The sequence below is a fragment of the Clarias gariepinus genome, chromosome 21 (genome assembly GCF_024256425.1).
Source record: "Clarias gariepinus isolate MV-2021 ecotype Netherlands chromosome 21, CGAR_prim_01v2, whole genome shotgun sequence".
Lineage (NCBI taxonomy): Eukaryota > Metazoa > Chordata > Actinopteri > Siluriformes > Clariidae > Clarias > Clarias gariepinus.
In genome coordinates this window covers 14,667,111-14,685,486 of record NC_071120.1, presented here as the reverse complement: position 1 = coordinate 14,685,486, position 18,376 = coordinate 14,667,111, and the positions used below count along the sequence as shown (strand labels likewise).

At 37.2% G+C, this 18,376-nt stretch overlaps 1 protein-coding gene across 3 annotated transcripts in view; it reads left to right on the top strand.

Annotated features, from left to right (window-relative positions):
* Nucleotides 1-18,376, top strand: part of mctp1a (multiple C2 domains, transmembrane 1a) — a 158,087-nt gene that overhangs the window by 32,772 nt on the left and 106,939 nt on the right. Inside the window, exon 1 of one of the 3 annotated variants that reach the window (XM_053480894.1) lies at nucleotides 7,479-7,597. The exons of the other annotated variants lie outside the window; for them this stretch is intronic. Within the exon in view, the coding sequence (XP_053336869.1) occupies nucleotides 7,505-7,597 (93 nt within the window). The 5' untranslated portion in view covers nucleotides 7,479-7,504. Of the gene's footprint in view, nucleotides 1-7,478; nucleotides 7,598-18,376 lie in introns of those variants that run through there. 3 annotated transcript variants of the gene reach the window in all.

Genomic DNA, 18,376 nt, shown 5'->3' with positions numbered 1-18,376 from the left:
CACACTTATACACACTTCACTGCTATGAAATAGCTGACTGGTCATGCTGAAGTGAAGTTCTCCTTTAGCACTGGCACATAATCACCTCGGGATGATTTCTGGGAGTGTTTAAAGTGTAGCGGAGGATGCTGCTTACATTAGATGCCTCGATTGAGAAATGAGCCTCATCAAGTGTACGGTGCCTCCATGTTAAGACCGTAGTAAGGACTGTCCAAATCAAAACATTTAACAATTAAATTAAAGGGATATCCCCTTCATGCCTTGTGGTCCGAATAAAACCTGAAGGTTACTTTAGAGGGAGAATACGGCGAGCTTACATTTGTAAGCTGATTCCAAATTAAGGTGCTAGAAATCAGTTACTTCTAAAGGCTCTTGCAAATGTTAAGTGTTATTGCTCTAAAAGACAAAAGGCTAATGGATTTGAGCTTAGGAGATATTTATTCATTCATTCTCAATAATTGCTTTACGTTAGTTAGGCAAACGACCAAATGCTTACAAATGCTAAGCATGAGGAGGGAATATACCAAATCCATTACTTCATCATAAAGGCCATATTTGTGTAGTTCTCCCATCCGGATCTCTGCAGCTCTCCAGTGTTACCATGGGCCTCTTGGCTGCTTCTCTGATTAATGCTCTCCATGCCTGGCCTGACAGTTTAGGTGGACGGCCATCTCTTGGTAGGTTTGCAGTTGGGCCATACTCTTTCCATTTTTGGATAATGGATGAAACAGCGTTTGAACAGCATCTGGTGTGTTCCTTGGGCTTCATGATGCTGTTTGTTCACTAATGTTCTCTAACAAACCTCAGAGGGTTTCACAGAACAGCTGTATTTATACTGAGATTACATCACACACAGATGGACTTTATTTTCTAATTAGGTGACTTCTGAAGGCAGTTGCTTCCACTGAATTTCAGTTAGGGGTATCAGAGTAAAGGGGGCTAAAAGCAAATGCACACCACACTTTTCAGATTTTTATTTGTTAAACATTTTGAAAACGAATACTTTTGCATGGCACTGTATGGTTTTAGAGTTGAAACCAAAGAAACTGCAAACTTCCCCTGCAACCCACAATTCAGTCTCTATTTTCTGTCAAGCTTCCAACATTGCAGACATCTCTCTGCCACTTGAATCAGCCATCCATACCGTTCTCCCTTAACTTTCATCCATTGACCCTCTCTGCCCTCTATCTTCTCACTCCACCGTTACACGGAGATCGGTGAGAATTAAGAGCAGCTGGGAGAAACTGGAGAAAAATCACTCGGTGTTGATTTCCTTTCTTTTCTATTGAAGTGCTGCCAAGACATCCTTCTATAGGAAAAGCCTCCTTCAGCGTCTCTCATCCAGTGATCCTAGCACCTGTTCACTGATTTCCATCCTTTTCACATTGATTTAGACTATTTCCTTCCTCACATGGGATTTTATACCAGTTGCCATAAAATTAAATTTTTTCATTTCTTAAATACCTTTAGTTCAGCTTGTCTCGCAGCATCTCATCAACTCCAAGAGACCAAATCCCAGCAGAACGGAGCTGGTGTACAGTACATACCTAGTGATGCATCCTTATCCAAGGATCTCTCTGGAGAAGTCCCGCATCACACTATATCTGTCACAGCACTCAGACTTGGCTTCCTCACATAATGCTGATCTGACTCATTCGTATGGGATTACAGCAATAACACGAATGGAAGGAAAAGCTGTTTTTTTTCCCTATTGGGGCCAGTCAGGTGATTAGTCTTTTGTTATTTTGAGATTTGACGTGTGCAGCTCACTCCTGGTCTTCCCTCGTATACACTTTGAAAATGTACAGCAGCTCCAGGGTAGCAGCATACAGTACTTACGGATGCTTATTACTGTAAATCCCATTGTGTTTGATTTTCTCTCACATTCTCTCAAGATAGGAGGAAATCAGGTGGTGGATTAAACTACCTCTTGGCTATCCAGACAGTTAAGTCACTGTCTGTCTTTAAGGTCCACTAAATCCACAAAATAACTTGGCTTATACTTATTTCTGTTTCTCTTCCTGCACTAATCTCTTGTTGTCATAACGCCGGTGTGACAGGATTTCAGCTTCATAGTGCTATTAGACCATGTGTTGGGTTTTTCTTTCGATGGAGACTGCAAACCACGTCTCTATGTCCCTCTGGACGAGGGTGTCTTGCTAGATACTGTAAATCTGACAGTAAATGTGTGTTTATTTGTATGTGTGTTCCGACAGATTAGATCTGCATAAGAGAAAGATGGATATGGTCTTCCCTTCTGTTTACTTCCTTCTGTTTCTCTGTTTCCTCCTGCTGTTTCTTTGCAGACTTTAGGTCTCGTCTGTCTTTGGCCTAATTCCCAGGTAATTATCTTTCTCAGGGGGTGATGGCATGCGCCCGGCTGGAGTGACAGAGAGCAGGAGGTCACGTGTAGTCACTGCCAGAAGAAATTGAACAGTTGTTTTTGTTCCCATTCAAAATAAAGACATGCATACACTATGTGCATATGCATTGTAGCAACTGAGTAACTCTAGACTGAGTATTTCTAGACTGAAGCATATTAGGTTTTTAAAAACAAACCACAGAGGTTAAAGTGTAGGATTTCAGCCGCATTTTGACAGTGTGTAGGACGAGCCAGTGTTGGATGCTTAATCTAAGGAATTGAGCAGCATAGCAACACGGTCTGTGTCTTCCTGTCTTGTTTGTCTGCTGCACGTACAGGCAGAGAAATTTTCTCAATAACAAGCTTCCTGTTTGTGTGACACCTTGTTAAGATTATAATGCAAAAAAAACAAAAAACAATAATGGGATAAAAGCAACCAAAATGCATTATCATTCATTTTAGACAACACTTAACTAATGAAAAGAACACCTTATTGCACCTTATTGCATTACTCTATAGTCCAGATTGTTTACTTTCTGCCTTATATATATATATATATACCACTTTTTCACAAAGTAGGAAGATAATCAGTGTTATTCACTTCACCTCTAAGTGATTTTAATCACTGCTCATTTAATCACTGCTAATCATCAGTGCTGATCAGTGTATATTTTGGTTTGTCTCTCTATTCAGTTGAGACCACGAAGGTATAGTCTATGCAAAATATATATTTCTGTCTTGCATTGATTTGGATGTATGTTTAGGGTTATAAATTGTAAATCCATTGGCAGTAATATTTAAAAGAGCCTTTGGAACAGATGCAGCTAAACAGCCTGCTTCTATCTGATCCTAAGACACAGCTCTAACCTGTTTTATCTGGACTAATTTTGTGCGTGGCTTCTAGGGACCTTTATAAACAGCTTGCTTGGTGTGTATTAGGTGAGACTGTCACCTGCCAACTGCACGAATCAACTCAACCACAATTTATTTCTAAAAATGTGATCTTTTGGTTCTCTCTCTCTTTCTCTCTTTCTTTTTTAAACCATAATTCTGCGACAGCTGGAACTACAGAGAAAAAAAAAGAAAGGCGCAGTCTGTTAAGGATTATGACATCTGTTTAGCATAACAATGTCACATTCAGGTTGGAATTGGGCTGAATTTTGTGAGCTGAATATACAGAGATGTTGTACAGTAGATTGATTTGGCTTCAGGAAACTGGAGGCAGTTGGAAAGGTTACCGAGCCATCCACCATATTCACTCACACTCTACAGTAACAACATCCATTCATCTGTATACATCTGTAGCTTCACACCGCTATGCACTCACACACACACACACACACACAAACACACACACAGAGATCATCAGCTCATATTGTAAAAGAGTGGATTACTGACGCATACACCTAGAGGGCATCTGTTCGTGTCTGTCTACTGAACTGATTAAAAATTGATTGGTTATGTTAATATAGTAAACTATTAGGGATTAAGTGTTGGGGTTGTCTGGAAGGTTTGCTGTCAGGGAAAGAAAGGAAGTCTACCTCCTACAAAATAAAGTAGGAACGCCTTCGCTGTCTTTTTATACTGCTGGGACTAAATCTAGTGAGGACAGATGGGATTTGGTCGTGGCTCACTAGCACTGTGTGGTGGCTTGGTGAAGCGGGCTAATGCTCCAGCTTTCAAGGGCTGCCTTTCCCAGATATCAGGAAACACCTTAATTTTTTAATTCTGTACTTGTCTTTGTTATGTACTTATTAACTAATTATGAGTATATTCTCAGTAGTACAAGGTTAGTGCATTATTAGTAATTTATAATTAGTAGTACATTAGTTAAATAAATTATTAGTATATTAGTATACCTGCAGCATCATTACTGCATGATTATAAGTACATTCTAAGTAGAAGATTTTTAGTACATTATTAGTAGTACATTATTTAGTATACTGGTAGAAGTACCTTGTTAGTACATGATTAGTGGTACACTGTTAGTAGTATATTGTTAAGAAGTAAATTAGTAATAGTTAATTATTTATACATTATAATTATAAGTATGTTATTAATAGTACATTGTTAGTACATTATCAATATATTATTAGTACATTTTTATTAGTTCATGATTACTGCATATAAGTACATTATAAGTACCATATATATATATAAAATTGCAATATATTTTGCAATATCATTAGAGCATTATTATTCGTTTCTTAGTAGTACATTACTACCAGTACATTATTAGCAGTACCTTATTAGTCGTACATTATTATTAGGACATTATTAGAGGACAGTTTCTTTTTTTACCTTTTTGATTGTGTAAAATTGTGTGATATTCTCTTTATTAAGGGTCAAAAAAAGATCTACCAAAAGACAGTGAAACTGAATGCCTGTTTTAGGTGAACTCCAGGCTGAAGAGTTTTATATATATAATAATAATAATAATAATATATAATAATAATATATATATTTTTAATGTTTAGAAAAAACACCTTAAAGTAAAGACTAATGGTTGTTGAATCAGTTTACAGAATTCAATTAGGATTTGCAGGCAGCATAACAAACCTATTTATTAGAAATGAGAGTTCATTACTTATCATGAATAATAATAAAGTGTTATACGCTGCCAGGAGGAGGTTCTTTGCTGATCTAAAATATCGCACTTCGTATATATGCAACACATGCAACAGGATGTAAACACATGGTTTTCAGTGATGTTTGACACCTGCATACATGTTCTGATCAAAGAAGCATTTGGCATCACTTGACTTTCGACTAAAATCTGCAATTTAATGCTAAATATTGTAGATTTTGAAATCTCCCCTCATGGGATGTGTAGGAAATGAGTTTCTTAGTGTACTGTAGCATAATAGCATTCTCTAAACAACTGCTCTTGAAATACCAATCCTTCTAGACTCTAAGCAGGAAAAACCTTTTAGGAACCTTACCGTAATTGCTAATGCACTTCACATAACACAAAGCTTGCAGGTTACAGGGCTCTGCCTCTGAGACTAGGCAAATGAGGCAGGATTATGGTGTAACGACTTATTTTTAAAAACCCAACACGTGTCCTTTTTACTGCTTGGTTGTGAAAGTGATAGCGTGTCTGGGAGTGAAATTCTATGCAATGCAATGGTCTATATGTTACTATTTGTTATCACTAATGGTGGGGTATATTTTACACACAGACAATAATAAAAGTATCAGCATGTAATCAAATAAAGGCTGTGCATTAGAATGTAACAGAATTCTGCATGGCTAAAGATGACTTTTTTTGTAAACTAACCACATATGGGTGTGATGATGAAGTGTACACAAACTTTTGTCCATCAAGTGTATGCTTACATATTAAACATGTTAATAATATTTTGAATTAGTAATGCAGTGCATGAGATGTCACAAACATGATGCTATTTGCTTTTACATGAGTCTGATTTGATTAGTCCTGGAGCTGCAGCTTTTCCGGGTTTCTATTTGATCCCTAATTCCCGTGCCTTCATCTCACTCTGAATGGCTTTTCTAAATATAAAGCTTTCAGTGATTCTGATGGCGGCGGTGAAGTTGAGGACCTTTTATCCTGCAGGAAATGGAAAGCACACACTGCATGATATCTGACCATGTACGGCTGCAGAGAAAGAAAGGAAACAGCGAGCGAGAATTAGAGCGGGTTAAATGAAAAGTGGAAAGGGAGGGATGAGGAAAGAGAGGAGCGAGTGAGATGGAAAAGGGGAGATGAGTGGAAGAAAGGGCAATGCCATTTTTGAGAAATGATGAAACGGGATGGGGAAGGTGTTAAAAAAAAGCCTGCTGAAACAGAACGAAATGAAGAGATCAGATGGAAAAAGGAAGTGAGCAGTTGTTCACTAATCTGTTAACATTTTAATGCTTTAAAGTTAAATTAATGTTTCTAAAAGTAGGTGGACTCAATATTTTAATGATTATTTTACTCCTTGAGCCAAAGCGCCATTTCCACCCATATTTATTAAGCTCCACGCCCAGGGTTTACAGTGGTCTGGTGGGGGAAGCACATTCAAACACAAACAAGCATTCTGCACAGGAAGTCAGTGTTCCAAAAGAAGCGCTTAATACACAAGTACCAGACCTGGACTGAGGGATATTTTAATAAATAGGAGTTTATAGCGTATAGTCAGAGTGTGCGGAAGAAACAATCGAAAGTGCGACAGAGCATGGCTTACTCAAAAAAAGAGGAAAGTAGACTTTGAAAACTGAAACAAGTGAAGAGCCACTATGAGATCAAATACTAGGGCATATACTGTAAAATAAACTTTTATTTGCATTTGAATTTAATTTGAATTTGATAAAATAAACTTTGAATTTGATAATAACTGAACTTAACGGCCTGTATGACAGAGCATTCATTTACAGCCCGGCAGCATGCAAATGAAGATCAATTAACAATTGATTAAAGAATTTAATTTGTTTGTATTCCATACAAAAACAAGAAAGATCAAAGATCAAACTGTCCATATGTTCAAAGTAGTTACTGAAAATTGACAATAAATATTATTTAAATGCTATTGATTATTAAATTGCATATTTTAATATACAAGCTTATAATGCATATATATTTACTGTATAAAGATCTGAATTCTAACATAAACATGAAATTCAGACCTCGGCTCAGAGAAATTCTTATTGATTAATTGTATTAATTTTTAATCCAGTAGCCCTGGTGTAAACCTTTACAAATTACAGGTTACAGAAACAAGAAATGCAAAGAATGACCATTGCATCAATAACGACATTCCAAGAATCACACGATCAAAAGGCTGTAACCAGGCTGTACGTGTCATGACTGCTATATATGACTAGGGCAAATATTCAGATCAATAAAACAGAAATGAATCAGAGCACATGCAGGTGGTTGAAACACAGGCATCAGAGCAGTAAAAACTCTTTACCACAAATTTTCATATTGTTTGTGGGAAGTTTAGCAGTGAACCTCCCTCTGTCAGCTGGTTGCTAGGTGCCTGGTGTATGTGTGTGCACGTGCATGTGCGCACGTGTGTGTGTGTGTGTGTGTGTATGTGTGTGTCTGTGAGATCCTGCTCATATAGGACAACAAGCCAGAGGTAGGCTGAGAAGCCGGAGCAGCTGCAGTCTCTCTGTGTGTTTGTGTGTGTGTGGATGTGTGAATGTGTCTATGTGTGTGTGTATGGAGTGGAGCTCCGGGGCTGGATGATCGCACTCTCGCTCTCCACCGTGGGACAAAGCCTGACTGTATGTATCTGTCTTTCACCGCTGCTTTTTCTTGTCTCTGGTATTTTAAAAGATCTCTGTGTTTGTGTGTGTGTGTGTGTGTGTAAAAAGTGCATGATGCATGGCTTAGTTAATCAAATTGGAATCTGTAATTATGTGCTATTGTAAAGAAATTGCTTTTTAACTGCTTGCCATTGTATTTGTACACGGTGAATTGGAATATAGAAAGTTTTCTCATGTGTGATCATTCTGATAGCATTGACAGTTTGAATGCACGTGTGTATGTGTGTGTGGCATTGGTGGTATTTAATCATAAGCTTGTTTCGCTCATTAAACATGTGCTCGGGATGACCGATGTTGAGGCTTACAAAACAGAAATCTTAAACAGTAATGTGGAAAAAGGGTAGACATGATCAGGGCAGAATCATTGTATAAAAGTGTACCCAAGACTGAGAATGAGTGTGACAAAACAAAGAGCAGTAGACTCCGATAATGCATGATCTTCCAGGACGTGAGCAGAATGAACACAACGTGCTCCACTGCAGAAGCACATGTACTGTACTAAGGAAGCAGATGAATGTTCATGCACAGGTCTTCGAAAACACTCACACAGTTGTGAATAGTTTTAGTATTTTTCTTCAATTGGGCATGCAAATGTATGATAATGGAAAGGACATGCAAAATGTATGAAAATATGACAAAATCATTCCAGGCAGAAATCCCAGCATTTACTGGTGTATGGAAACATAAAGTGATGAATGCAAAACATCTGAAAAATCAGGTCCTTGTATTGTGGCATTAGTTCATGTGTGTGTATATAATGCATTTGTTAGTGTTATTAAAGTTCGTCTATTGCCAGTTGCATAAAAGCACCACAGTTTCTTTGGTAATCTGTTTGTTACTGGGGCAAGATGGAAGGCGACCTGCATCACTGAATCGCTGATTGAGATGAAAAGCTTTATACAAAAATATTTCTACCCCCTCCAGTCTCATTATTCTGGGGGTTTCTTATATTCAATTAGACTTTTTTTAATCCTTAAAGCTTACTGCCAGTGCCAGTACAGAATCTCTCTCTCTCGCTCTCCCCAGTGAACATTGAACATTGGCACAATTAAATTGACTTCAGACATTTTGCCAAATCCGAATCAAATCATGTCCTCCACCTACAGTATATTCTAACCTGTTATAGAACCTGACATATTAATTGCTTTCCAAAGGCGGCAGTGAAAATACACAGAGGACACAAGAGTCCATCCTCATTATCCAACACCTCCGAAAAGGGTGCCAGGTGTACCAACGTGGGCTGTTACTGAGTCATCTTGTGACATTCCATCTACACTTTATTTTAGTTCAGAGTAAGGATATTTGTCAAAATGTGAGTTATTTGTAGTTCTGTAATGAACTGCTTATGCATCTACAAAACACGCAAAAGTTAATCTAGGAGGGAACTTTACACATAAAAAAAATCCAACTTTCATAAGAACAAAATCCAGTTTCATTCCTTAAATAAATTATAACTTGTAATTAAAAAAATACAGAAAGATTATACGTATGTGACATAAGCACAATATAAGCTTTATTATATACATTTCAGAAAGTAATTGCGCTTAAACCCAAACCAGGTAGCCATCTTCACCAATGTATCACAGGACCTAAGAGGTTATTCTTTTTAACAATTTCAATTGGGGTGTATGTATTCTTAGTTTTTATGTTGGTCAACCCCACCAGTGTGTAAGGATGGCAACTTTACATTGTACTGTATATACGTATTGGTCTATACGTCTTCTGTCTATACTTTGTAAAACACTTTGTAATGGCCAACAGGCTCTAAACTATTTGTGCCAGTTATTTCTTTCTTTATGAAGAAACATGTTGGATGCACCATTAATGACTACGACAACAAAGTGGATATTTTTTGGCACTGAAACGAAAATTACAGTATGCTCCCTTTATATTGGTGTACGGTTTAATTCAGGAGTATGAGGGAGTGACAGATCCTGATCACACAAAAGCGGCAAAGATGAGAACCTTGATTTAATGATGAAAACATGCAATGACTGCCAGTGACATGACGTCTCAAAGGCATAAATTATCTGACATAAATGATGTCTCAAAGGCATATAAATCCTGAACATTGACGCATAATTAAATGGATGTTAGACAGAGACTGACACTTCATTTAACTGAAGTAGTTACTGCTCCCCCTGGTGGAAATATGCAACATTGCAGCCACTTTTCCAACAAGGCCAATAATGAGGTGGAGCCAAATTTACAGCGTCATTACGGGGGTTATGGTCCGACTGTGGGTCGGGCGGCGACCTGTCATGGGTGATGTCACCTAAAATGGCGACATCTGTAGAGCCGAATCGTGTTTGGGGTGAACAGAATAGACTAGTGCAGTGTATAAAAAAAAATGAGTCTGGCTTTACCTGCGGAGTTTCTACAGGGACCTACAGAATAGTAGTAGCTCAGTGCGTGACTGTCTGAATCCACAGCATTACACAAGTGTGTGTGCACTGAAGGTCTGGTACAAACCTGCAGAGAGGCTCATTTCTAAAGTATTAACAACGGAAATGTTTGACAGAGAGTGCTGTGCTCCTGCTGCTCTCTCTCTCTCTCTCTCTCTCTCTCTCTCCTCCATCCAAAACCCTATTTCAGCATTTCTGCCTCTTTCTATCATTCCTTCAGTCTTTTCTTTCATCTGTCAGTCCTCCTACCTTGTAGTACATCAATTCTCATCACCCTCTTCTTGTAGCCTCTGTTCAGCATATAAAGCTCTTCCTCATGAGGATTCCTTGTTCTTCTTAGTACATTTTAATTCAATTCATTTTATGTTTCTCTCTAGTAACTGGGATTTAATAGCCGAGAATGTTTGTGTATTATTATTTTTTTGTCCAGTAATCTTTTTCTTTGATTATTTTTGCCCTGACACTGATACCTTGTTTTTCAGTACTGTAAATTCAATTGCCAAAAGAATTTATGTCCATGTCTTGTGAAGGGTCTAGTCCTTTTTTTTTTTTAGGGTTTCTGTCAGTCTGTAGAGTGAATTGTCTCCCAGAGTAATTTCTTTATTGCACTGCTGGTCACTCCAACCTTCCTTTACTTTAGCATCTCTCCAGCATGTCAACAAGTCCTGAAGACTCTCCGTTCTCTTTTATTATAAAATAAGCCACTTTTACACAGATCTAATATCAATTCATGACCAAACGATTATATAATAATGAATATTTTATTGCATAGATTAAAAGATTGCCTGGATGTTTTTTAACCAAATGGTTTTGATTTCAAAGGCAGTATAAATCCTCAAACATGCACACTTTTGACATTCAAACAGCATATTCACACTATATGAAAAAACAAAACTCTCTTAGTTAAATCTTCTAACTTTGAAATCATGTTAGAGATTCCTATTTGCTTACTTCTATTACCCTATTTGCAGTTGTCCAGTGATTTTGATCTTATTTCGTCCACTTATTGATGCCGTTTATACAGTATGAGTTTCACAGCAGCAGTCACATTGAGACTTCCTGTAGATCAGAAATGGTTGTTGTCTGCTTTTGGTCACAATAGTACTGAACTGGCCAACACCGCGTCACAAGACTGCAGATTTCTATTTCACACTTTTTAATGTAATGTTTTTTTCCCCCCATAAATGCTAAATTGTGCAGCACATTGAGTGTAAAAATAGCTCAAATGCAGCTAAACAATACAAACATTTCCCAGCAGTTCACACCTTGGTCTGTTGGAGTGTGGTGGCAAAATACAGATTATTGTGCATTAACCTACTGAGGACAAACAAAATGCTCGTCTCCTAATTTAACCTAGCCGCGTTCAATTATCTCTGTAGCTGTGTGACCTGTGAACATTGTAACATGTTCATATGAATGCTGGGACAATTTCTGTCCATTAGTGGGCCTTGGTGGTTTTGGTAATCAAAAAAAAAATATATATATATATATATATATATATACACACAAAAGAACCACATATGCTACTTAATTTAATGGTGTGATTAGAGAAACAGCTCGGTGCTCCAGTTTTTTGTAGGCAACTCCTGTCTTTCTTTTAGGGCACTCTCCCATCAAGATGACAACTACAGTACCAACCAGGGAGCGTGTCCTCTGAGACGCGTGAGCCTGCTGGTGACATCTTTTCGGATTGCTGCTCACGCAACATTGGGGAACAGCCGGAGGAAAGCATTATCCTGCCCTTCGGCCTGCCCTTGATTGGCTGGTGTCACCATAATTGATGTGAGGGTGCGGGTACGCCATCCCCTCAAACCCCTTCTGCAGGAGAGCACAGCCAATTTGCTCGCTACATTCCTGGTTATGGATGGAGATGGCTGTACCATCACTCAAACTCATGATCACAGGATTATAAGGCGAACGCGTTTCTGTCACGCCACTCTGGAGCCCTTGTGTGGGGTTTTTGTGTAGCTTCATCATGCACAAAAATCGTAGGTTTCCTTTCTCGCAAAAACATCCATGTAAGGAGGCTGGCAGTGCAATATTGCCCCAGGTTTGATTCCACCCTATTTAAACCTTGTGTTTTCTGGAATAGGTGCCAGATCCACTGTGGCCCTGACAAGGATAAAGCAATAAATATAAGCATTGCTATAGGTGTCTTAAAAAAGACATGCTTTAAGTAAAAATTTTTTTTTTTTAATTTTTTTTTTTTTTTAATTGCCACTGAAAACAAGATTATTTCTTTACAGAGGTATCCTTAAAACAGTTTCAAATGGTCAAAAAAAGTAATAAACTTGAAATTTGCTCACATACAGTATCACAAGCTGAGGTGCATAGACTGTAGACATGATTTTTTTTATATGGAACTGTAATACATTTAAAATGTAATAGACTTACATAATCACACCTTATAAGCAGCCCTTTTTGTGGCACTTCATCTGTCCACTGACAGCTGTTAGGACTCCTTCGCCAGCCCTGCTTGCTAATTTGGCTTTATGAACTCTGCTATTACCGGATTAGCCAGGGAGTCACGTTTCCATTCCAGTACCATCACCATTACCACACGGCTCTGGGTGCCTGAGGTGTCAACCAACCTCACAGCAGTTGTTTAACACAAAGAGAATGTGGATTGACCCGGGTCACAGTGTAGACTGGATTAGAGGGGGTTAACATGTGCTACAGCTGATTAAAGGTGCCCAGGCAGAGGTTAATAATAGTTTGAGTTGCCAGGGGCAGCAAAACTCATTATAGGTAGTTCCTCCCTTGTGGCAGCGTGGTGCCTCATTCCTTGAACATGGTGAAATAATGGCGGATATGTGCTAAAATTACATCCCAAGACTTTCGAAGCTCAGGCAAGAGTATAGATCTCTTCTGTGTTTTTACAGCACTCATGCTGATTTTGACACTGTGAAAGAGACTACATACAGTCTGAAGTAGAGCAAGGTTAAAATCTGGAAGTAATTCTACTGGTTTCATGAAAGCTACATAGAGTGACAGTAATGACAGAAACAGATAAAGTAAAAGTGGTAGGTTAAAAACATACAGCTGTTTAAGTATCCTGTACGCTTTCATGCGTAAAAATAAATCGTTAAGAGTCGCAGTTTGGTATTTCATATTGGCACCGAGTCTAAGTATGGGGTGAGTTACAAACGAAAACTTATATCTAAATAATATAGCGATTTTTGTAAACGGTACATGAGAAAATGTTTTGGTTGTCATCTGACATCTTCTAATAGTAGTGCTTAAGCGTAATAGAGAACTTCAGGAGTAAATGGTGAATTTGCAGTGTACTCATATACAGTACTATGCATGTGTGACAGACGGAAATATTAATTAACCTCCAGCTGGCATCTCAAGCAAAAGTAGAACACTTCAGTTTAATGATTTCTTTATATATAGAATTCTTTTTTATTCATTACTTATAATTTTTTTTCCATTTTAGGCTAATTGGCTTTCCCAAATTGCCCTTGTGTGCCCTGCGATGGATTGGCACCCTGTCGAGGGTGTACCCTGCCTCGTGCACTAAGCCTCCTGGTATAGGCTCCAGGTCCCCATGACCCTGAATACAGGATAAAGCGGAATAGAAGATGAGTAAGTGAGCATATTTAAGCTTTTGGCCAGGTGCCCTGTGTCACATACTGTACATCTCGTACATCGAAAGAACAAAAATTATTAACATGTAAGTCATATGTAGACCCGGAGGCAGACCGACAATAGGAATGGCATTACCATTTTCCATTACACAAAAGGGTTCCAGAGAGACATTTGTATGCATGTTCAACCCATCACGTGTTATAGGAAGTATTACGATATAAGGAATAAGGAAGCACAGCAAGGGGGTTGTTTTATGGACAGACATATCGGACAGGTCTAATACTATAATATCAGAATACTTTATATATAAAAAAAAAAAAAAACATGCCATAGTATGCTGTTGTAGAAAACGTATTGCTGTGGGAAGCAGAGCCTTTTTATCTCCCGGAATTTAATTGTTTTCCAATATCAGCCTGTCCTGAAGTGTTTTATTTGTCTATGAAGATAATACACTTAAGCAATAACAAGAGATGTGTCACCAAATAGGCTTTGCAAGTTCGTAGTTACATGAGATGATAGAGACATAAATAAAATGTAACATTTTTATACAGATGTATGATGGACTGGCACCCCATCCAGGCTGTTCCCCGTCTCATGCCCTATGTCACCTAGGATAGGCTTCAGGCTTCATGTGATCCTGTACAGGGTAAGCCGTAGAAAGGTTAAGACTTGAACAAACAGCTCCTTTGTGTTAATGCAAATAGCCATATGCTCTATACGCTGTTCTTTTTTTGCTACAAACTTAGTGTGTCAGTATTCGAGTTCAGGTGTAAAACACATGCTTTAATGCCTAATGTGTCAGTGTAGGGAGAGAAGTGTGGAGTTGGAAGGCTTTCCTGTTTAGACCCTACGCCAAAATCCCCTGCGTTAAATTAATACCAAGTGAATTTAAATGAACTTTTAAATTATTACAGTGAATCAACACTAGGGATTTTACCAGACAGGTGTAGACTGAAAAGAAAAATTCTTTGGAAAATCATTTTCAATTTCCAGTGGATAAAACTAGGGTCTTAAAAGAAAGTTAGAATTTTGCTTACAAGACAGTGTCAACATCTTTAGGTCCAAGTCGGAGTAAAATTTATTCTTTCAATTTATGGTAGTTATAAAAAATGTCAAACAAGTATGGACAGTTCTTTATTGATCACTAAAAGCTTGATTAATGGAATGGAGGAATTTTTGGCAGGAGGAAATAATGATTGCAGACTTAACAGTACATTATATTCTGTTACAGTATATTTCCATTCCAGATAGTTCCAAATATTTATCTTATATATCTATATTTATCTTAAACTATTTGATACAAAAACTTCATTATAATGGCTGTAAAATCCCAGTAACCTGACTGCATCTATATACTAGAATGTCTATACTGTATAATAGTTATACTGTATATAGACATTCTAGTTATATATTATTATATATTATATCTAGTTATATATTTTATATATATAACTAGATATAATATATAATAATATATATATTAGTTTTAATTTTGGAAGTTAAAAAGTTATCATTTAAACAGGGGCTTGATACTAATATGTTTAAGGCATGTAGTTATTTCTGAAGTAAGAATGAAAGAGTAAACTGAGATCACTGGATAAGCACTGGATGATTTGCGCTCTGTTTGGCTTGATGTGAATAGTTTTTTCTAATATTCTTTTTCACTTGCTGGGTTATTCTGTTAATGTTCAGAGTTAGCATTGGTTCTAGAGCTCTTAAGTATGTGAATATTCTAGGAGGTAATGCCAATGAGAAAAGCATTCTTATGGGAAAGATGACAGTTAAGCAATATCACACGAGAGGGAGTGCTGTTGTGCTGGATATCAGCATAGCTGTGATGGAATCTTGATATAAGATTATTTATAAGGTATTTTCTTGTTGAAAGTGCTTTGGTGACTGGTTTTGAATGTGCATTTTGGCAGGTAACTGCTGTTTCTCAGTACTGTAGATATATCCAGTATAGTTTAACAACCCTGTGCTGTTAAAGTCTATTATTTACATTTAGGCATTTGGCAGACGCTCTTATCCAGAGCGACTTACATTTTTATCTCATTATACATCTGAGCAATTGAGGGTTAAGGGCCTTACTCAAGGGCCCAACAGTGGCAACTTGGTGGTTGTGGGGTTTGAACCTGGGATCTTCCGAACCGTAGTCCAATGCCTTAACCACTGAGCTACCCCTGGCCCCTGTTATCATTACTATAAATTACTATAAAAAAGTATTTAGTCAGCCACTAGTTAGCCAGGGTATATACTGTAACAAAGTATTGAGATGAAATTTGGTTTTCGACCAATACTTATTTGCAAATAAATTCTTAAAAAATCCTACAATGTAATTTTCTGGATTTTTTTTTTTCTTATTTTGTCCCTCATAGTTGAGGTATACTTGTACAGGCCTCTTTCTTTTTTGTTCCACTGTATATTGTCTGTTGTTACACAACCCTGATGTGAGCAAATTTAATCCTTGGCAGTGGTGACAGTGCAGTAAATAAGATTTAGGCTTTTAATGGACTTTGGTCATGTACTATATATTACTATATAGGTAAAACTATATAGGTTTATATATATATATATATATATATATATATATATATACTTGGATTGCGAGTAACGCGGTTTGCGAGTGTTCCACAAGACGAGCAAGGATTTTGAATAAATTTTGCCTTGAAAAAAGAAGTCTTGGTTTACAAGTACTGAGTATCATGTCACGTGATCACAACTGAGCCAACGGTTTTTCTCTCTCTTGCGATGCAGAAACACTGCTCTGTCGTGATTCTTTTTAAAGGTAAATTGCAGGTTAATTTGTTCTATTTTTTACTTTATTGCAGTGATTCCGTTAGTATATCGCTCAATCGAGTTTCATTAGAGAGATTTCATGTTTATTTTTCAGATAAAACAGTGTTTCCCTTGTGTGCGTGTGCATGTGTGAAAAGAGTGGAGGAAGGGTAACTGTGTAAGATGAGAAGGGGGAGAGGGGAGCTTACTTTAGAATCACACACAAAAACACACATACACATACATATATATATATATATATATATATATATATATATATATATAGTGTTTTTTTTTTTTTTTGTACAGTGTAGTCAAAAAAAAATATTTTAATATCCAAAGCTTTCATCTTAAACATTCATCCGTTCCATGGTAAGTAGCCTGTTGTATTTTCTGTATTAGTGGAAGTATCTTAAAAAAAATGTATTACCTATCAAACTGAAAAGTGCTTTGTTTATTCTATATGAGGTTTCTGAACTTGGTTGAGAATTAAATGCAGCTGCAGCCTCAAACCGAATATCATCCCTCTTGATATGCAAAATTAAATGTGTTTTTTTTCTTTTTGTTCATCCCTTTACTTAGCTTAATTATATTAGGATTTACATAATGCTCAGCTTTTTCTACACCTGGCATTTAAATGCGTTCCGTACCGCTCTGCTTGCTTCTTGTATCTCGATTTCATTTAAAAGACGGACGCAGCTGTGATGGGGATGGAGACCGATGTTTTGCACACAACACAACACGTGCTTGATTGATTGCAGGACAGTAATGGACAAGTGAATTGTGCTCTGCTTTGATCAAAGAGCAAAGCACTGAAAGGGACTGAATGCTAGTGTTAGTTATAGGTATCTGGATTCTGTTTAGTTTAAGGCTCCTTTGAAATATTCATCCTGGCTAAGGGGTGATAAAAACAATCAGCTCCTTTGTGTTAATGCAAATAGCCATATGCTCTATACTGCTGTTCTTTTTCTGTACTTTACAGTGTTTAGCTGAGGAGAAGTCATGAATCAGTCTTAGAAGTGAAACCCATTGACTTCCATATTGATTTTATTTGTCTCAAAACATCACTCAACTTCTTAATCTAAAACCATGAGGATCGATTCCCCTTTGCTCCCGTTCATTGTGTACTCGATCGTATCTCACCCGCCCGTTTACACCTTAAAGATGCAGAGCACCATCTTCTACACTCTCCTCTTCTTCACAGAAAAAAACCTTCCAGAGTTATGGATACGACCTGAGCTCACGTTGAACTGCAGTCTCGAGGCAATGTGCGTGTCTGCTCATGTCACCTTCATAAATACAGTAAAATTTATTACATCCTCTTTTAATTCTGTGTGTTTTTGTGTAAAAGCATAACAAAAATCATCTGATCAAAGCAGGTCTCAGTATGAGGCAAATACAACCTCATACTGTATAAACAACAACATCTAACTTTTTTTTTTTTTACAAATATCCCCAAAAGAACTGAAGCAATGTTGTGAAGAAGCATGGGCCAAAATTTCTCCACAATGATGCGAGAGACTTATAAAGTCATAACACTGTGAATTTAAAATAGTACCCTTATAAAAACACCATTATGGAAAAAAAGGATGGGACCGTTCTTCACAGTTTTGAGAGACTAGATGGTGCCATTAAATGTTCTATAAAGCATCTACAAAAAGCAATTAGAAAGAAACTTTTAAGGAGTAAAGTTAAATATGAACTCAAAAAGAATTTTTTATTCTGTTATTATTATTTTCCCATTGATTTGTTCTGATCTAAGACATCAAACTGCATTGTACAGTCCATTTCATTTGTTAGAACTTTTGATTAACTAAGAGTCACTCTTGATGTATGGTCCAAGAAAGAACTATTCTTTTAACTTTTGTTTTTAATTGCTTTGATATAATTTGATATTAGGTTTTTTATTTATTGGGCATCATGCTGGTACAGTTTGCCTCACAATTCTAGCCCAGTTCGTTAAATT